Source organism: Lissotriton vulgaris, chromosome 5, assembly GCF_964263255.1.
Source record: "Lissotriton vulgaris chromosome 5, aLisVul1.2, whole genome shotgun sequence".
In the NCBI taxonomy this organism is placed as follows: Eukaryota; Metazoa; Chordata; class Amphibia; order Caudata; family Salamandridae; genus Lissotriton; species Lissotriton vulgaris.
Window position 1 is genome coordinate 1,969,311,650 of NC_141693.1, and position 21,950 is coordinate 1,969,333,599.

At 45.1% G+C, this 21,950-nt stretch overlaps 1 protein-coding gene across 1 annotated transcript; it reads right to left on the reverse strand.

The window, feature by feature from the left end:
• Nucleotides 1–10,579: 10,579 nt before the first annotated feature.
• On the reverse strand, nt 10,580–21,729 carry HSPA5 (heat shock protein family A (Hsp70) member 5). Its single transcript, XM_086924677.1, has 9 exons — nt 21,353–21,729; nt 19,286–19,435; nt 18,739–18,970; nt 18,350–18,484; nt 15,500–15,612; nt 15,011–15,401; nt 13,485–13,722; nt 12,519–12,686; nt 10,580–11,512 (listed from the first exon to the last, which is right to left on the reverse strand). Exons 2-9 carry the CDS (start codon nt 19,408–19,410, stop codon nt 10,950–10,952), a joined length of 1,965 nt encoding a protein of 654 aa, XP_086780803.1. The 5' UTR covers nt 19,411–19,435; nt 21,353–21,729; the 3' UTR covers nt 10,580–10,949.
• Nucleotides 21,730–21,950: the final 221 nt, after the last annotated feature.

Below are 21,950 nucleotides of genomic sequence, written 5' to 3' on the forward strand. Positions count from 1 at the left end.
ATTCAATGCCGGCACTACCCAGAAACTGCAGACTGTCCAGAACGCCTCCGCCGGATTTATTCTGAACATTGCATGCCTCAACCACATCACTGGCCACCTGAAAGACCTACAATGGCTATCTGTCAACAAAAGCATCCTGTTCAAGCGACTTATGCATGCCTATAAAACCCTCCATAAGGCCGGACCAGCATACCTCCTTCTACACTACCACCAGACATCTCTGCTCGACCCAACTGGCCCTGGTCACCATCTGCAAGACCACGTCTGGAGGAAAATCCTTCTCCTATCTCCGTGCGAAGACCTGGAACTCCCTGCCTGTGCACCTCAGGCAATCTCCATCACTGACACAATTGAACCATAAGGAAAGTGGTTGAAGAAATTTGCATTCTCCCATCCAGATCATGTATAGGCATTTTTTTTTTATATAGCGCACTACTTACCCGTAGGGTCCCAAGGCGCTTCGACCGCTGCGAAACCCTTCCCGGCTTCCCTGAGAGATGGTCCCTTAATGGGTATCTCCAGGGTGAGACCAGGCATCCCCAGCGGTCTGGTGGGGCCGTTAGTGAAGATGAGGCAAGCTAATGCCCAGAGTTGCCGAGTGTGATCGCTGATCAGAGTGGGCACCGAGGCGAGAGAATTATCGAGTCCGCTGACCCTGGTCCAGAAACCTGCCGCGCCGGGAATCGAACCCTGGTCCCGGGCCGTCCTCTGCACTCGGGTCTGCCGCCTCTAACCAGTGAGCCACACTACTTCAGTATATCAATATATTGCCTATACATCTTTCCCATGAAATAATCTAATCATAGAATAGGTGTGCTCTTCATTAAAGATAGTTTTTTGTCAAAGTTATCTAGGTACAGAATGGCAACATGTAGGAGCATGCTTTGCTCCTTAGACATGCCCTTGATTTACAGATAATACTTACCATCAAACTAAAAAGTTTCCTGCGAATGCTACACATAGTAATAGAATGAAAACATCAGTTGGAACTTACACAGGGAGCTGATGTGCATCAGAACAGGATTGAATTATTGTTCTACTATATGCTTTTAAGAGGCACTATTTCCGTTTCCAGAGTGACCTCTTTGCCGGACATTGCACAACAGCTCACATATGAAATATTCTATGTGTTTTGAATGTTCGAAAACCATTCTTTGCAAAGTTAGTTCCAGGCAAGAAAATGTGGGACAATATGCAGCACATTTTGTAATAGTATTACTTTTGCATTATGTAATTTTTACACCTGATAACACCGTCTGGGCTTTGGTTGTACCTCATTAGTACCAGTTTAACATCTAAATATAAAAAATAAGCAAAAGAAAGGTGACCAGTCAACCTTTGCAAAGGGCTTTTCATTGCACTGCAACCAGATGCACTACTTTAGAAACTTTTGAACCACTTCAGCTAGAAATACACTTTGTTAAAATCTGCAAATTATACAGCAGGTGTCGGATTATTTGGCAAATACAGAAAATCTATAATGTTGCTACCTTTAGCCTATAAACTGTCAACAAACTCACAAAAACAAGTTTGTTATAACTATATCCAGATCTACCAACATGTATAAAATGCAGTTTGCCATCTTTTCTTCAATTGGCTCTGCGGATAGCTATGGCCCCCTTTCTTGGTTGCTTACAAATGCCCACCTTTTCCATTGGTTCCTGTTGCTGTCTTTACAAATGCTGACTTTTCATTGGTGAATACACTTAAAAGTCCCACCTTTTAGAATTTTTGATCCTACCAGGAGGACTGGCCCTCTTACATGTGTTCTTACTGTTCAGGTTTTTATACTTCGAGAGAACTCCTTTTTTCAGCTGTCCTGACTCTGCTCATTACGGTTTTATTTGTGCAATAAAACTTGGGTCGCATAATTTGCTTGTCGTAGTTTTAGCTCTACATACCTCTCCCACAACACTTCTCGCAGGCCCCCGCCAGCCTTCTGAGGTCACTACTGTTTTGCTAGTTTTTTTGGTTACTTTACAATTAATTTGCACTGCAGTGCCCTGGTTTAATACTGCTGAGGCCCTCCATCTCACCTCCCCCCGAACACTGCATTGAATTCTTATGTTATTTTACATTAAAGGCTTTTATTTATATAGCGCACCTAGCCATGGGCTTGGGGACATTCAATAATCTGTCCATTATCATAAGATATTCAGCCAACAGCAGATTCAAACCGGATCCCTAGCTCTCACCGCTGCACCATATCCTTTGCCTAGCCATGTTGCACAGTGCAGTACTATGTGGAGCGAAAAAAGGTCCCAAGGGACACCTCGTGACAGCCTGTGGTACTGCACCCTATCAGCATTTTCTTTTTGCAGTTGTAGCTCGAACTGGACCTGAAGGTATTAGAGTGCTTTAGTTGAGCACCAGTTCTCCACTTCCAAAGTGACAGCTGGCGGCGCTAACATTTTCCAACGAGGACATTTGTATTATAATCAGTGCGACTTCTCTGTGCACTAATATGAAGCAGTGTTTAATTTCACTTTGCAATCAGGCAGGCGTGCAAAGTTGAGTGCACTACGATGTCTACGCTCACTTACCGAGGCACCGATTTCCTGTTATTATTTTTTGAAGTTGTAGCGTGAACCCGACCTGAAGGTACTAGAATGCGTTAAATGAGCACCAGTTCTCCAGTTGCAAAGTGGCAGCTCGCCACGCAAACATTTTCTTACGAGGACATTTGTATTATAATCAGCACAACTGTTCTGTGCACCGCTTTCCTGCTATTTTTTTTTTTGCAATTGTAGTGCAAACATGACTGGAAGGTACTGGAGCGCTTTACGTGAGCACCAGTTCTTAAGTGGCAATTCGCGTGCTAACATTTTTCAACGAGGATATCGAACGACATTAGATTTGCTCCTCAGCTTACTTGCTGAAAACCATGACTTCAGCAAACTGCTCTTAACCTCTTTCCTGTCCTTGACTTGTTCCCCCAAGAAATGGATCCAAAAAAGATGAGCACTTTGGCTGCAAATGACATCTTTTTCTGAAATGTTTCTATTCCAAGGTGCAGCCTCGGAAAGGAGAAAAGGTTCAAAATACAAAAAGTGGCCCGATTGGTTTTATTCACAACCAAACACATTAGCACCACTTTACAAAGTTTGGTGGTGGGTGGAGGGGAGTAGAGTACACCATTCCTGGAGGTACTTCAATACCTGGTTGATGCGTAGATTGGAAAACGTTTAATGTAATCCTTACCAGCAGTTTTCCTTATTTTAGTTTATAAAATGTGCGGAGATGTAGTCTTTTTAAGCCATACTGCTTACATTCTGTAAGGGATGAAAGAGGTAGCCGAGTGGATGACAACCAGCCGCCTGAAACTGAACTCGGACAAGACGGAGGTCCTCATCCTGGGCTCCTCACCCTCCGCCTGGGACGATTCCTGGTGGCCTCCCGCCCTGGGCACCGCACCCAAACCGACAGACCATGCACGAAACCTGGGCTTCATCCTGGACTCCTCCCTCTCCATGACCAGGCAAGTCAACAACGTCTCCTCGGCGTGCTTCAACATCCTACGCATGCTACGGAAGATCTTCCGGTGGATCCCCACAGAGACCAGGAAGACCGTCACCCAGGCCCTCGTCACCAGCCGACTGGACTACGGCAACGCCCTCTACGCCGGTACCACCGCCAAGCTCCAGAAGAGACTCCAGCGGATCCAAATCGCCTCAGCCAGACTCATCCTCGACATCCCACGAACCAGCCACATCTCCGGACATCTGAGAGACCTTCACTGGCTCCCCGTCAACAAGAGAATCACCTTCCGCCTCCTCACCCACGCACACAAAGCCCTACACGACCAAGGCCCGAGCTACCTCAACAGCCGAGTCAACTTCTACGCTCCCAAACGCCACCTCCGATCAGCCAACCACGCCCTCGCCGCCGTCCCCCGCATCCGAAGAGCGACTACAGGAGGAAGGTCCTTCTCCTACCTGGCCGCCAAGACCTGGAACTCCCTCCCGACCGACCTGCGCCTGACCCAAGACCACCTCTCCTTCAGGAAGAAGCTGAAGACCTGGCTGTTCGAGCAGTAGCGGCACCCCTCCCCTCCCCCCCCCCCCCATTTACGCCCCCAATAGCTCCAACTCTCACAAATTGGAGACCAATTGCATTGCAAATGCTGGTTTTTACTTGAATGTAGGAGTGGAGGAAGAAAGTTGAAACGTTTGCACACCTCCTTGCTTACTGGATTGCAATACCAAAAGAGCATTTGGAACACAGCATTTGGACAAAGTAATTAAAGAGGCTTTCATTCTATAAGTTGGAGTGATCTGGTTATCGTTCTGGATTTTAGGGCCTCTGTTCGCTGGTGGTTTCCAAGTTCATGGCAGATTCACTGCCCCAGTGTCATTCTTGTGCAGAGGAGGTATTTGAGCGAGAAAGGTGCTGGTTCCATGTTATATGTTGGACCCTTCTGGAAGGGTTGTCAGGCAATTTTCACAGGTTGTGGTTGGTCTATGTGGGCTGGCTTGGCGAGTATATGGTTGGAATGGTGGTACGGTCTGCCAGCACAATGGTGTGGGCCTCAGTCTGAATTGCTTCAGGTTTCTAGGACTAAAGCAGGATCGCGAGACTTGAACATATTCCATAGTCAGACATGGGCAGCCCTTATGGTAGCTTGACATGAGACAATGTATATTTAATGAAGTTTGTTGCTTGATTTGCCTCGAGACGTGTACAGCAGCCTCTGGCGAATGGTTTATTTCATTTGGCAAATTGCAGGAGGATCTTAGGAAGAAGATTACATGCCTTTGCAACTCCATGAGTTAAGGCATGAGAATGAGGCTCGACACTCTGAGCTCCGCTTCTTGAAGTGCCAGACCTGCTGAGCAACAAGGTGTCCACCGCCTTGTCGGTAGATTCTTCTGGTGATTGTAACCTCCTAGCAGTAGGAGTTGTGAACCCTTGTTTTCTGGGCTACAAGGAAAATGCCCATAAAGCAAACCTAGACAAAAGGCAGCGGAGCGCTGTAGATGGTCAAAGTCCATTATAAGGTTAACGAGCGATAGGAGCAGCATCCGATTTAAGGACTGTTAATGCACTGTGATGTAGTGTTCTTTAAAGAGCTACATCTTCAACTCTTTCCTAAATTGGGGCAGTCCTAATGTATACAGGGTGGATCGTGATCCACATGGCATACACTGCCTAGTATTCATTTTGACGCTTCTTAGTACGCAATTATATGGTGTACTTGCTGCAGGTGTGCACAGGTCTATTAGAGTGTGAGCTTCTCTGCAAGGTAAGTGGGGATGTTAGTTGTGAATCCTTTGTACAGGATGCAGCTGTGTTTGACAATGGTGTGGCCGGCAAGGGGAGCCAATGGAGTTCCATCAGGATGGTGGTGAGGTGATCAGATTTCTTTAGGTCCTGGGCAGAATTGCACTAAGGGGTGCCATTGTGGAGTCTGGGAGGCCATGGAGGAGCACCATTCAGAGGAGCGGATACAGGGAGAGCCGTTTTGAAGTTGCTTCCTAGAATAGTGCACCATCTTGAGAAGAGGTGGTACAGGCCATCTTTGCTTTTAGGCAATGCTTCCTGAGGGAGGATGGTGTTCGGTGAATCTAAGTGACATGGTTTTGGTCACTAAGCCAGGTTTGTTTTGCTACTTGCTCATGAAATTAAAAGGAATAATTTACTGGCTTTGCTGTGCTTCAGGCAGGTGATGAATATCCAGGTCTGGGTGATGTGCAGGCAGTGCTTGATGCATTGGATGGCTGAAGCAATAGAAACTTTAAGGCAGAGTTGAACATCTGTATATTGGTGAATATTCGTTCGGTTACCTGTGAAAAACGCAACAATCACCCTTCATGTACAGGTTGGAGGGGACAGCCCATATGGAACCCTGGGGGACTCCACAGGTGATGGGCATCTCAAGGCCCTAACAGATCCCTATGTGAACCAACTGGTGTAGGTTGGATAGATGGGAGGCGAACCAGTGAAGTCTTTTTTTCTAATCCCATTCAGACTCCAGTGTAGGATGTTATACTGTGTCGAAGGCAGCTGAGCAGTCTAACCGTATCAAAAGGCAGGGGACATCTGTAGTGAAGAGGAACTGGCCTACGATGTCTAGGGCAGAACACTCCATGCTGCAGTTTAATCAGTAGCCAGACTGGCAGAAGCACAGGAGATGGATAGCATAGAATGTGGTCATGCAATTAAACAGACATCTTTTTAAAAGCTATTGCTGATGAGAGAAACAAGCTGGTAATTACCAAGGACTTCAGAATAAAATGTAGGTTTCTTTAGGAGTGGGAGAATATGGCCAGTCTTGAGATCTTCAGTGAGGAAGGGATTAACCATCAGGAGTAGGAAGGGTTGAAACAGACCCCTTGAAGAGCTTTGATGAAGGACGAGGTAAGATGCTTTCAAAAGCAGCAGCAGCTTCTCCGCTATGGCTGAGGAGCGCCGCCCCACTGCATTTTGAGCAGTGGAAGAAGGAAAAATAAAATAACATTGTCATTTTATAACATTGTCTGTTGTCAGTCAGGTTAACAGGGTGGTGCCTGGAGACATCTCAATAAGCAGCTTATTGAAATGGTAGATAGGCAATCCTGGCTCAGTGAAACACAGTTTGGTTTCAGAAAGCATCACGGTACAGAAACTGCCCTGGTTTCAGCCTCGGATTACATCCGGCGTAAGGTGGACGAAGGGCAGGGACTGGTGCGAATTCTCTTGGATCTGACTGCAGCATATGACACCATCTCTCCTATGTTGCTGCTGGGCAGACTCCGGAGTCTTGGTACATCCTATCAAGCCCTTGCCCTTCTGTCTTCATTCCTGACAGGGAGATCCCAAAGGGTGAAACTAACATCTTTTCACTCCGACTCATTACCTTGTGGAGTCCCGCAGGGGTCTTCCTGGAGTCCCACCCTTTTTCATCTGTGACACCCCTCACTACAGTAATCCACTCTTTTGAATTGGAGGTGGTGTCATATGCAGATGATACTCCCAATTATCGTTACCATCCCTAAGGGGCTGGGCTCATGGTCAGAGAATGCCCGCGGTTGCATGTCCAGAGGAGCAAACTGGATGTCGGCTAACTTACTTAAACTTATGGGGGGAAAAACGGAGGTGATTCGATTCGGATTGGGCAGCCAAATGGAACAGTAACTGCTGGCCTCAATCTTTAGGATGCGGTCCTATCGCAAGTGAAAAGGCCAAGTATTTGGGAGTCTTGATGGATACTGAACTTAGTCCAAGTGAACCATACCATTTGCACATGCTCCTGGCTTATAAGGATGTTGTTAAAAAAATCTTCCCTTTCATCCAGTGTTCAACCAGGATGCAGGTAGCTCTGGCAATGGCCAGATTAGACAACTGCAATGCCCTGTACCTGGCTGCTAGTGAGGGCTTACAACATAAACTCCAGATACTGCAGAATGCACTGGCAAGACTCATTCTGGACATTCCCAAAAGACAATCAGACAAAAAGGGACTAGAACACCTACACTGGCTCCCCATTGAACACCGTATCAGTTTTAAAGTAGTGTATGGTCCATAAGTCACTGCATGCCTCCTATCCTTCGAGACTGAAAACCATGTTCAAATGGTATTCCCCAGGCCGACTACTTCGCTCCTCTCATCAAAATGCAACTTCTGGTACCAAGAATAAGAGGGAATAAGAATCAGTGGCAGCGTGTAAGCTCTGGAATTCCCTACCCGTTGCACTTAGAACTATTCCTCTTCTGCTCCAGTTTAGAAAAGCCCTTAAGACTTGGCTGTTCTTAGGCAAACGATGAGCTGAAGCTCCTCCATTCTTCTTCTGGACGATGTTATTTGCGGTCTCTCTCTAGCGCCTTGATGCCCTCGGGTGATTGTTGCGCTATATAAATATCAAAATCAAATCTTGGTTGTCCCTGCCAGCAGGGCAGGAGTGGTTGGGGCACTTAAGTGCACATGACGATTTGGCTGGCCGTTCTGGGCTAGCCAAACAGTCATGCACACTTTGCATTTTCCCCACCAGGCTGCAATACACAGCATGGGGAGGAACATGCACAGGCTCATAGTCCCCGTCTGGGAGCCGAACCACAGCGCTCAGACCAATCACAATGCTGCATTGCAGCGTTGTGTTAGGCTTAGGGGAACCTGTACGCTTCCTGCAAGAACAGAAGAGCACGCCACGATGCGACCGTCCAGCAACAAGGTAAGCAACTTTATTAACTTCCAGATAGCTAGAGTGGTTTATTCACTTTTTACTAGTATTTTGGACAACGCAGGCAGCAAGGAGATCAGCCTATAGTTAGCTTGAATCTGCCAATTTTTTTTCACTAGTTGTATAATTTTTGCCGGCTTTCAAGACCTGGGAACCATGGCAGTCTCCAATGATGCCATTTGTATAAAGTTTGCCGCAGGGTTAATCAGAGCAGCTTCTGAAGCAAATAAATTAGGGGGCAAGGATCTACTGTAGAGCCAGGTTTCATGACTTATACAGCCCTCAAAGAGCAATCAGGTGGGTGAGCCTTCGTGACAATTTTCAGCAAGATAGTTCAGGAGCGCAGTTGTATCTAATTTGCCATCTTCATTTGTCTTTGATGCAGATGCTACCAGTAGGTAATCAATATACGGTACTAGCACAGAGTTACAAGTTAGCCCCAGGACCCTCCCCAGCGTAGCCATTCATTAACATTGAGCTAGGGAAATGTAAACATTCTTGTGCCGATTGACTAGCCTGAAAATAAACTATTCTTGCTCCTTCCAAACCCCAGAATCCAGCTACTGACAACGTTTCTATACTACAGTTCTCACGAGAAAGGTGTTAATATTCATATTTCGATGCAACCTGTTGGAAAGTAGCTTTGAGGATTTACTAATGGCATTAAGGTCGATGGTTTAACATTTACCTTCTGACATGATTTTTCTTAGTCCTGCCTCTCAACGGGAGCAAGTGAGTCAAGTTGGTTTCCTTAGTCTAGAACCAAGCCTAGAATATAACAGCAATAGTTGCTTCCCTCAAAGGGGAGGCCCCAACATACGATGGGATGAGAAATTCACGTAAAAAAGAGAAAGTTCTGAACTGTGCATAAGGACCACATGACTTCAAACCAGGCTACCATACAACCGTATCTGTCATGGAACTAGGCCTGTTTAAACTTCTTGATCCCTTTTGTGAATGGCAGGCTGGCGCCTCATTGAAGAACTGGGGGCCATTGCAGGTGCAGAATGGGAGTCCTGACCCAACTGGAATCCAAAAGCCAGTCTGCAGTTAAACATCAGAGTATAGGGAGTTCAAGAAACTAGAGGGTGCTCGACCTCTGGTAGCCTGCTGTTCCGCAATTCTAACCAGAACCTCTAAGGCCACTGCTCCCGCAAATCCCAGCACCAAGCAAACGACAGTAGCAATATCCAAAACAAGGTATACCCACACTGATCACAATACTTAAAGTAGTTGTGGGAGATGTTTGCGCAATTTTCATTGGGATTTTGGGTATGTGCTCACTTCACAATTAAAGTTTAAATCTGGCTCTGAAGCGGGCTTAGCAAGCCCAGCTACACAAGCAACTAAACCTACTCACCACCACGCTGGGAAAGAGCCAACATTTTGTTGCAGTTAACTGTCAAGGTTCAATGAAGTGCCCCCTTTTTTTTTATCCCAATCAAGTTCCTTCTATACCACCATCCAGAACCACTCCAAAACTTAACATGTACACTATTCTATAGCTGAAGATGGGTGAGAATGCCATGGTCATAAATACATTCCCTATTCTTTACTACCCAATGCTGGTCTATTTTTAATTCCCCCTCAGAATCATTTTAAGTGATTCTGAAGACCTGGATGTTCAATGCTTACATGAAGTTAAAGTCAACCAACAAGAAATACTACCAACCTGGCTCAATAACAAAACTAGACTACTTCAACCCTAATCACTGAACGCCAAGACACTTCATTTTCACCTGAACACCAACCTCGCCCTAAAAAAACACGGCCAAACAACGATGACACCTTGGGACCAACCTACCTCTTCTAAAGAAAGAGAAACTTTATTGCAAACGGTGAAGATTTCATAACTGCTGTTCAAAATCTTACACTGTCTCCATCTGGATGATAGCAATGCCATACTCCATGGCTTCACAGGCTCCACACTGGCAGCCCCTTAAGGGCATCCTTCACAGCAGGTCTCATCTTAAGTCAGAAGAAATATGATCACTTCACCTCCTTCCTGACTGAACTCCAGTGGCTCCCTTCCCCCCCCACTCACCATCCTGAAAACCTGCTAGCTTACACACAAACCCATCACCTCTGGTGGTTCTATGCACCCAGAATCGGAAGCAACATCCCTAGATCCATTAACTAAGCACCAATTTAGGGACGAGTTGAAGACACCCTTTAAAGAACACTACATCACAACAAACAGTACACAAAACAGCTTCTGCTCCCATCATTCACTGCCTTTATGGGGGTCTTTGACTCTGTATGCGTGATTTCTACAGCATGAACCTAGAAATAAGACCCTAACACTTCAAATTACTTTGCTGGAAATCATATGACTGAAGGCTATACACCCACATACCCTCTAACTAACGTCCATCCACCACACCACTTAGGACATGCTTTGGAAAAAACGTTTGCCAGACTCTGTTAAATATCAAACATTTATTGTGGTCAAATATGGTAGAAAAAAAGTTCTACACAGAATGAACATGACCAATTCTCAAATAAATAGAAATGCTTTTGATGTGAACACAATGTTTCCAAAAACGGTCAGACACCTTTACCAATGCCACCCACCGCCCACCACCCTTCGGCACCCCGTCCCCCCAAAAAAATAAACCCGAGACTTTAGTGACAACTGCTAATGAAAAGCAGTAAACAGCCATTCCAGGCTAGCATTTTAACTCCACTCAGAGTGAAGATTACACACATTCGAGAAGTTTCTCCATTCGATATTCAACTGAAGTTCTTTAGTCCATATGTACAATGTTACAGCATTCAAACGAATCCAATAGACCTACAACTCATCCTTCTCCGCTTCCTCCTCACCACCAGGGGGAGGCGGTCCTGCGCTGCCATACAGCTTGCTGACTATTGGTTGTACGATTTCCTCCAATTCCTTCTTTTTTGCCTTGAATTCTTCTATGTCAGCATCCTGGTGGCTCTCCAGCCATTCAATCTTCTCTTCAACTGCTTTTTCTACTGTTTCCTTGTCTTCAGAGGATAATTTACCACCTAATTTTTCTTTGTCACCGATCTGATTTTTTAAAGAATACGCATAACTTTCCAGCTCGTTTCTTGTATCGATTCTCTCCTTTAATTTTTTATCTTCCTCTGCGAACTTCTCTGCATCATTCACCATTCTTTCGATTTCATCAGGGGTGAGGCGGTTCTGATCATTGGTAATGGTGATTCTGTTTTTGTTTCCAGTACCTTTGTCCTCAGCAGATACACGAAGAATACCGTTCACATCGATTTCAAAGGTAACTTCAATTTGTGGAACACCACGAGGGGCTGGGGGGATTCCAGTCAGATCAAAAGTACCCAACAAGTGGTTGTCCTTGGTCAGTGGACGTTCACCTGAAAGAAAAAAGTCGATTAACTCTAGAAATAAAGTTCAAATGCCGTTTACAAAACTTAGTCAAAAAGTCAAATCCACAGAGACTAGTTATCTCAATAAAATGTGCGTCCCACTGCTCTAAAACCACTTCTTTCCTTCGGAAGTTATCACCTCACCTTATTCCACACACTCTAATTGCATCAAAACTGGACTTACGTATACCCCTCACAAGAAAGCTACTAATAGTGAAGAAGTAAATGCCTGGTTGCAGTTTCACCTTGAGGCAGACCAAAGTTCCATTCAATTACTTAAGTTATGTTGAACACAGCCATTTGCCAGGCATCACCAGTCAAGTAGATAAGTTAAGCGTTTCCCTTCACAGATGAATGAATGTTAATTTATACCAAATTAGATCCAGATGGATCGTTAACACTCCAGTCCGAATTCTTAATTAATATTTGAGACTAAACAGCTTTGATTCCAGAAGCCTACCAACTCCTCCACCAGTAATGCAAACGTACCCATATAAATCATACCAAGAAAAAATACTGATGAAACAAAAAGTTACGAATTACAGTGCGTGACCAAGTATCCAGGTCTTTACATAGAAGTAAAATCCTTTAGTAGAACATGGTGCAGTTTTTAAAAGGGGATCCAGACTACACAAAATTGGGTAGAGTCTGCTACAAATGCCATTCAATTACAGAAGCATGTAATGTCAGCCATGGTTCCTTTAAAAATTATCGAAAATTAGATATGGTGTCAAAAGTATTCGATCTCTATCCTCTGCATCTTTAAGACCTAAACTTGTAGCAACATTTTACCCCAAAGAATTGGGAAAAGGAATTAAGTGCGAGGTAACCAGATTGTCCAGGATAAAAGATTTAATGGCTGTCATTTCAGACATTAACAAACCTGCAACAATGTGCTTCTCAGACTAGCTAAGTGGTTGTAACCAGGCCATTCATCCTAGACAGACTACGTAACAATCCTTACACTATAGGGTTTACAAGTATCAACTCTTACCTTCGTAAACTTTGATGGTAACAGTGGGTTGGTTATCAGATGCAGTGGAGAAGATCTGAGATTTCTTTGTGGGCACAACAGTGTTTCTTGGGATCAATTTAGTCATGACACCTCCAACAGTCTCAATACCAAGAGTAAGTGGACACACATCAAGGAGAACAAGGTCACCTACAGAAGACAAGAGGCAGCGTTATTAGATAAATCAGGTTTAAGACACTTGTAAAGATCTCTATTTTGCGAGGGGCTCGACATTCAGTTTCCCCTTAAGATACTGTGGCAAATTTCCAGACAGAAAACGGACCGAAGAGTTTAGGGGTATGTCCTAGCATTCGAAAACGGGGGACTAACAGTTAAAGTTAACATGGACCAAATAAAACAACTGGACGCAGGTATGCAGTAGGTTGGTAGTATAAAGTTTGGGTATTCCAGATAAACAGAAACGTCCATCTATTAGGTTTTGTTTCAGCTTCTATTCAATTAGATGGATAGAAGTGCCAAAATCTGTAAGAGAACGTCACTATTGATTGCTTGAAGGTACAAATTAAGTTATGATAGTGTCCCTCAGCAGACATTAATGGCAAACGTAGGAAAAACACAAAGCTTAGCAAAGTGAGAAAGCAGGTATCTGCAAGACTAAGATAAAGTGACAGGGAGTGTCCGAGAACGAATAGAAGAGACAGGAGGTTGTTCCAAGACTACGCAGCACGGCATTTGGCACACCGAAATTTAAAACCTTCAGCCGTGTTTTGTTTTTTAAGCAGGGCTTTAGCCTCCAGCACTCAATCCATTAGAAATTAAGGACTGATTGGTTATGACGTGCGATTAATTGAGCTTTCTAGAAGGCAGTAAGCCAAACAAGCACATCTACGTTTACCAGACAGTTAAGCCTGGAAAGTACATTTTGTTAATGAAGAATGGAGATGGAGAAAAAAAAGAGAGCGGGGGAGAAACCACACAAACACTTACCGGTATCCTGATCTCCTGAAAGTACACCAGCCTGGACAGCAGCACCATAAGCTACAGCCTCATCTGGGTTGATACCACGTGAAGGCTCCTTCCCATTAAAAAACTCCTTCACCAACTGCTGAATTTTGGGGATTCGAGTGGAGCCACCTACAAGCACTATTTCATCAATGTCAGTCTTCTTCAAGTCAGAGTCTTCCAAAACTTTCTGTACAGGCTTCATGGTTGAACGGAAGAGATCCTGAAACGAAGTGATTGAAATTTAGGAAACAAGAAGCAGTTTATGGACAAGATCAAAAAGCACTTTCATGGACAGCACTGATTGACACCCAATAATGGACAGCATGGTTTGACACCTAATAACTAAGCTGGGGACATGCCTTTAGGTTTGACCAATTGATGTATAGCCCCTTATTTCATGGTTATTTAGTGCCTTACTCCACCCAAAGACTAAAATATAGTCACTGCTAAGTACTTTGAAGTTTAAAATATTTGAAAAGCGCTCTGTGGCCAAGCGGCTTCCTGGCGCTAGGAGATTAAAACAGTTACCAGAAGACAGGGCACCAGGAGGTGATTAAGACGGGAAAGCAGTAGAAAACAGATGTGTTTAAAGTGCCAGTAGACAGATATAGATCTGATGGTCAGAGGAAGACTGTTTCAGAAGCTGGGGGCCAGGATGGAAAATCTAGTGCCGCCTATTCTGGACTTGCGGAAGCGAGGGACCGTTAGTAGTGCCTGGTTGGAGGAGCGAAGGTTGCGAGAGGGAAGGTAGTGGGTGATCATGGAATTGAGGAAGATAGGGGCCATGCGAGCGCGGGCCATAAAGACCATGCAGCCCATCTTGAAAAGGGTCCTCTGCAGGATGGGAAGCCATTGAAGGGATCTGAGTAGGGGGTGATGTGATGAAATTTAGGAAGCCTATGAATAAGGAGGGCGGCCTGATTCTGGATGGACTGAAGATGCTGCAGCTCGTAGGCGGGAATGCCCACATAGCGGCAGTTTCCATAGTCCAACCGTGAGAGAATCATGGCCAAAACAATGATTTTCAGGGCATCAAAGGAGAAAAAACAGGAAATCTTTCTAATAATCCTGAGGGACAGAAAGCAGGATGAGACGACAGAGCTGACCTGGGGGCGAAAGGAGAGGTCCCGACTTATTTTAATTCCCAGGGTTCTGACTGAAGCAGAAGGAACCGGGGTAGGCCCAAAGGTGGAAGGCCAGAAGGCAGAGGTCCACGGGCTAGAAGAGCCACCAGTCAGGACCAACTCAGTATTTTCCGGATTGAGCTTTAAATGATTTTGATTCATCCAGTCAGCAATGAAATTAAGTGTGGTTTGGAGTTTAAGGATGGAATCAGTCATGAGAAAGGTCAAAAACCAGCTGAAGGTCGTCAGCGTAATTATATACGGAGACGAAGTAAGATAACGAAATTAAATTAGTGTTAATGAGCAAGGCCTACAATTAAAAAGTATGTGTATTCACAAACAGAATGTTCACACTCTGGACTGTTGAGCCTCAAAAACACATACCATATTTAGTTCCTCAAACTTGGCGCGAGTTAGTGTTTCAGAGAAATCCTCTCCTTCAAAGAAGGACTCTATTTCAATTCTGGCCTGGTGCTGTGCTGACAGGGCCCTCTTGGCTTTCTCAACCTCGCGTCGCAGCTTCTGTACTGCTCGGTTGTCTTTACGGACATCTTTCCCAGTCTTTTTCTTGTATAGTTTGATGAAGTGCTCCATAACACGCTGGTCAAAGTCTTCTCCTCCTAAGTGAGTATCTCCGTTTGTAGCCACAACTTCGAAGACGCCATTGTCGATAGTAAGCAGAGATACATCAAAGGTGCCACCACCCAAATCAAACACAAGGATGTTCTTTTCACCGTCTTTCTTATCCAAACCATATGCAATAGCAGCAGCAGTTCTAGAAGAGAAAAGGGATACCAGGATTTAGTCTACCTACAAACACCCAACCAGCTACAAATGAACAGCAAGGTAAAAATAGGTCTTGAGAAAACTTACGGTTCATTGATGATTCTCATCACATTCAATCCAGCAATGGTACCAGCATCCTTGGTAGCCTGACGTTGGGCATCATTAAAATAGGCGGGTACAGTCACAACTGCATGAGTAACCTAAAATAAGCACACAAATACATAATGTAACAACTTAACTTGGTGTCATTTTAATTAGCTAACAAAAATTCATTTTCTGGGAATACTGGCTAGTTAACTGGCAACTAGGACTCCACCTTGAATACAAAGCGTTCTGCGATTTGGATTCTTGTAGGCCTCAGTTTTGAGGTAACGTTAAAGGTTAGGGAACAGAAAGAACAAAGCTAGAACTTGTGCATCTGAAATAGTACCATACCATTTGCAGAAGAGTTGCACAGGTCCAGAGAGAAGTATCAATATAGCTGACAGAAACTAGTGTCAGTAAAGGCTGTCTGCAAAATGAGTACATTTCTTGCTGTGAGATTAAAGGGACCTTGGCGTAAAGGGTTTAAATCAGAAACACCCAAAACTTCAATACTGGTTTAAAAAAAATTTGCGTAAATGTTTTCAACTAAAACGGAGGAAATGGCAGAATGTCTGATTTTTCCTTCATAACCCTCATCAGCCAGGCTATCTTGAATCCAGTGGCAGAGTGAGCAAGGGACCCACGTCTGGGCATGCCAACTTAAGGCGAACAAAGCTATACCAAAGGGGATGATGGACGGAGAATACCCGGTCCAGGGAAGATATGGCTTGGCAGTTCGGGCTGTACTGTTCCCATGAGGCACAGGGTCAGACTGATTTGCATATGGCCATGTCTGAACTGGGGTGGTGGAGGGAACTAAAGAATGATGGTGGATTAAACCCAGATCAGTTGACTGGGGGTGAGTGATTTGCTCAAGCGCTCCGTCCATCATCCCCTTTAGTATTGCAGTTACATAGTAATGGCACCATGGCCTCTTAGGAAAGCAACAAAAAAAACTGCTTTGTTTTACAGAATAATAATAAAATAACCTGCAATAATTAGAGTTTAATATGCCCCTGAGGCCTCTGGATCCAGGTTTCACTACATCATTGACCGCTATACCCCTGTAACTGCGCCAAAGATTTCTGTGCATTCTGGGGTTGTAGTCTTGTTTGGTTCAATATAAAACAAGAACTAAAAGTCTGAGAAAGCATATGGAAAACCTGGACTAGAGCCAGCTAGTTTTGCATGGACCTGTGAAACTTCGCATCTATGGTTTGAAAAAGGGGCACTCGCTATGGCTTTAAAGGGAAGTACTAGATAAGATTTTGTATTTGTAGGATATTTCAAGAGGGCATATAGATCAAGTTTTAAGGACTGGATGGGTATTTTTAATGGGGCACATGCATGTAAAGAGGGGAACTGAGCTGGTCTTCCAACTATAGAAGATGCACAGGTTTTTCTTAACGGGGGGGTGTGGGGGCTACGGTTTCCAGACCGAAGATTGGATGGAGATTTCAGTAAGGAGATACTGAATGTGAGCGTTTATGGAAGAGACTGCCTAGCAGGGCCCACCTGTGGCATGGGAAAGCTAGACACCCCCCTCCTCCCCACTGGGGAGTAAGTAACAAAGGCCCCACAGTGTTCCCACCTTCCACCCCCCCCCCCCCTCCAAAAGGCTTACCTACACTGGAGGGGTGCCCCCTCTGCCCCTACTGATCACTAGTTAGATGCTGGAGGAACCATTTTCATTTTTTATATCACTTAAACCCTATTCTTTTCCCTCCCATTTCCCTCTGCCTTTATGCATCACAATCCATCCCTCCCACCAACATTTTTGCAACAGGGCTGAGCTGTGTGTGGTTTGCGGATTGGGCTGAAATTAATATTTAGATGCCAGTCACCACTCAAGTAATCCGCATGGGACCAATCTGAACACAAAAGGGAGTCTCTGCTGCCTTGTTTTATTCACCGGTTTCAAATAAAATAAATATACACCTATACCATAAATCGGATTCAATATATTACAGGCGGGTGCATTCTTTATATGTATCTGAAATAGTCATTCACGATTTCAAATATTTACTATAGTCTCTCTGCTGGTCACTTGGCTACCTAACATACACTAGTTGAATAAATGTATACACCCATTGTGAGAAATTAACAGAGTAGACACATATGGAGTGCATTTTCTGATATTTGTACCCCTGGTACATTCAATAATGTGCATTAAAGAAATCATTCACGTACAGAATTCAGACAGCACAATATGGAGAAAAAAAACACGAGGGCCTTGCAGTATTTCTGCAACTGCATCACTGAGGGACAACACAAGTGCCCCAGCCCAGTGAAACAAGTAACCATCCTTATGTTACACCGTTGGACAGTTTATATACACTTCTTTATAACACATAGCACCTGTGACTATAGATGTCAGACACTTACGTTATCATGTAATGTTGTATTTTGTTGATTTTTTGGGGTATTGTGCTTGCTGAACTCTGTACAAAGTAAGATTTTATTAATAAACAATATTGAATGTGGTAATGTGGGTACAAATAATGGAAAAATACAATAGATATATATTTTTCCCTCAATTTCACGATAGGCGCGTACATTTATTCAACTAGTGGGTATTAGGTAGCCAACTGACCAAAAAAAAAAAATATATAGTAAATAACAGAAGTCATAATTGACCATTTCGGATGCATCAAGTCTGTATCAGACTGCAAATTGTTTAATTGGATTTATGGTATAGGAGGTAAATTTTTTTGTTTCAAACGTTTGGTTCCAGCTCCCTAATTCTGCAACAGGATCATTCCTCAGTATGACAGATACATAAAGTCTGAAGACCACAGCTTTAGGCAAACCTTAAACAAGGGTTACACCATGAATGGGCATTTCAAAACATACCTTCTTTCCGAGATAGGCTTCAGCTGTTTCCTTCATTTTTGTCAGGACCATTGCAGAAATCTCTTCAGGGGCAAATGACTTCATCTGATCAGCAATATCAACTTGAATATATGGCTTGGTTTTCTTTTCAATAACCTATGCAATAGAAGTGCACAATTACCCTCAAAATCAACCATTGCAGTTTACAGAACGAAAGGTTTGTTTGATTACGTTTTTATCAGGTTGTGTCTACATGGGATGTTTTTCAGACTAATTACTACATGTACTTTTAGAAACTATAGCGCATTGAGTGGAAACAGAATGTCCATCTTCAAAGTCCAACAGAAAAAACTTTGCAATTCTCGATTTCCAAACTCCTCGTCAATTTCCTTTGATAATGCACAACCTACCTTAAATGGCAGATATTTGATGTCTTGCTGGACGGAGGGATCGTTCCATGTCCGGCCTATCAGGCGTTTAGCGTCAAACACTGTATTCTCAGGATTTGACGTCAACTGGTTCTTTGCCGCATCACCTATAAGTCGTTCACCTTCTGGAGTGAAAGCCACATAGGATGGAGTAATGCGATTACCCTGGTCATTGGCAATGATTTCCACACGTCCATTTTTGAAAACTCCAACACTGGGTGGGAAAAAAATAAAAGTTAATGTGAAACCAAATAAATCAAATCATGTGGTTAATTCACATCTCTGGCAAATGAGTCTAACGGCCTATATGCAAGTCATTATCATATATAGTGGAGGAAGGAGTTAAAGTGCATATATACACTAATATTCACAACTTAAAAAAAAAATAACACTTCCAGTAACCTCCAAACAGTGTCTTAAAGAAGGGGGGTGGGGTGCAGTGGCTACAAAGTACTTAAGATCCCTTTCATCAGTTTTTACAGCCTTTAATTAAAGAAATAAGCGCTTCTTACAATAAAATTGAACATACCATGAATATGTGGTACCAAGATCTATTCCAACCACAGTGCCAACTTCTTCCTTCTTGTCATCCTCATCTGCAAAGGCGCTGGTGACAACCAGCAGTGCTATAAATAACTGCTTCATCTTGGTCATGTGCCCTAAACTCTGTAGGCGTAAACTAAAAGATAAAAAAAAAAAAAAATGAGGTCAACATTTGAAAGAATTATGTAACAGAAAGGTTAGGGTGAATGGCAATTTTACTTTTCAAATACTCTGAGGCAGCACACACTGGCAAGTAAACAACTGTCAAGATATGCAAGCACGAGATGTTGTTTGCGGGTACTATGTTAAGTAACAAGGCATTAATGCGAGTTTGTACGATTCATAACTGTACCACTGAGCTGCAATAGTGAGTTACAAACGATTCATGAGAAAGATTTCCGTGTGTTGGTCTGTCTCGCATGCATATGAAAGAGACTACAAGCAAATACCAAGAAGCGGCCTTTCACAGTACAAATTGCCCCCACCCCCTCTAGTTAGGTTTGAACACATTCCTAAACCTACCTATGAATATTGCATCTAGTGATCATCAATGCGCATTGCCAGTGGTTAGACGTAATGCAAGCAACCTGCCACATTGCATTTCATGACCAACGCGCATTAGTTATTATGGGAATTCAGTAAGAAGTGCAGCACAGGCCCTTTGCGGACAGGATTACATTAAAGCAGCACTGGTGGGCGTCCCAAACAGTGCTGCGCAAGGCAGACCGGCGATAGCTTATCAGCTGCAGAAGGATGAGAAAGGAGGTGGCCAGATACTAGGAGGAAGGTGCCTCGGCGCAGCTCTGCTCTCAAGTCTGGCAGTCAGTGTAACTAGGCGCCTGAGCAAGGTCTGCAGCCACACAAGTGGTGCTCTGAGGCCTATGAGCGAACAAACACGAGCCACTGTGGTGCCCGGGGTCAATGGGCACACGATCAGAGCCATTAGACCAGTGAATGACCAGGGTTGGTGCATCTTGTTTTTATTAACAACCTCTCCAAGACTCCTTGTTCTTACAAGGAAGCATGCAACTCAAAGCATTATCATTTATTCCTCAATTCATTAGGTGTTTGTTTTAAAAGGGGTTTTCATGCAGATATAAAGTCATGTAACGATAGGGAACGCGTATCTTATGGGCTGGACCAGTATAACCATTATGAAACAACCTTGCACCCGTAACAAGTGAGATCTGAATGACAGTCGCAGCTGGACACATCACATGTTCGGAAAGTTAGACCCTATTGATCGTAAACCAAGAGTGTACCTCCTTGTCCAATACATGGGCCAACCCCTGATCACTCCAGCCAAGGACAACCTCATCACAACTGGCACCGAATGAATGAATGAAACCCAGGTCCTGGCGGACCCTCCTGTCAAACCGGCTCTCGCCGAGGACAGGCCCGAGACCACGCCCTGGCAGCACGGCCAGAAGATGGGGGCACCGACCAGTCACAACAAGGAGCAAGCCATCTCTACCCGTGCCCCCTCGAGCGGACACAAGGAGCACACTGCCCTCTTCCAGACACCCCCTGCCCCGAAGAGAAGCCCCCTGACACCTTCTTACATACCGGAAGCCCTCATGAGGCACGCGGCCCCGGTAAGGGAAGGTCTCGGTCAAGGCCTCACAGCGCCAGGACCCCTCTCCCATTCACCCCGGACGGGGACCCCTCTGGGACACCATGGATCGTGGTGCTGAAATGAAGGCCCTGACACACGAGCAGGTCCAGACACCCACCCGCCCAGACTCCCCGGCCCCACGAAGACTCCCACCCGCCCAGACTCCCCGGCCCCACGATGCTGACAGGAAGGCCTCGTCATCATCCTTCCTTTTTCGATAACCTTGACAGGAAGGCCTCAACCGACACCCCCTCCGATGAGCTCGACAGGAAGGCCTCCCCCCCTCGGGGAGCACATGCCCGGTATGGCACTTCACCGATTAAAAAGCCGGCTGACACGAGGCCTCCTGGGGCCCACTGAGAGACACTAGTGTCAGGGCATCTACTGTCAGGCGCTGGACAGCGACCTCCTCCCTCCATCCCTCGAAGCCCGGCTCACCTGGGGCGCTCGGTCTCTGGACGGCCGGTGTGCCGCGCTACGCAATCCTGTGAGGCAGACGGAGGTCTCAGCCTGGGGCCCTGTCCGAGGGAGGGTGCTCCGAAACCACGCTGGCAGGTAGATGGCGCTAGGGGTGGGTGGCTGGCTGGCTCTCGGTCACGCTTTCTGTCAGGGCGGCGGCGGCTTCCAGATGCTTCTACCGATCTCTTTCTATCTCTGTCAGTCTGTCAGACGAATGATACCGGCGTCCGCGCGCCGCTCGCATATATATTCTTGCGCGGCCGTCCAGTCGTGGAGCCCACTCATTGGCTGGACTGACTCGCGTTGGAAGCCGACAATTGGCCAACTCCGATATGCTGGCCGTTCTGGATTCGCACACGTAACTGATTTCGGTGACGTAGGGCGTTCTTCTCCGCCCAGTGTGCTCATTAGTCATTGTGTTGCTGTCGCGGTCCAATCAGTCTGGAGGTTTGCGTCAGCCTGGCAAATCTCATTGGGTAGTGCTCTTACCCGTGCCATTCATAGTTTGTGACGTGGGAACCTGCGGTGGCTTGTCGCTTCAGGCACCCAGGTCGTCGTTATTTCCGGATAGTTACGC

Bases quoted from the DNA above. Each gene is read 5' to 3' on its own strand.
- HSPA5 (XM_086924677.1), bottom strand. From the start codon at position 19,410: ATGACCAAGATGAAGCAGTTATTTATAGCACTGCTGGTTGTCACCAGC. The intron at 18,971-19,285 runs GTATGTTCAATT...TTTCCCACCCAG, and splicing joins CTTGGTACCACATATTCATG to TGTTGGAGTTTTCAAAAATG. The intron at 18,485-18,738 runs GTAGGTTGTGCA...TCTATTGCATAG, and splicing joins TCAAATATCTGCCATTTAAG to GTTATTGAAAAGAAAACCAA.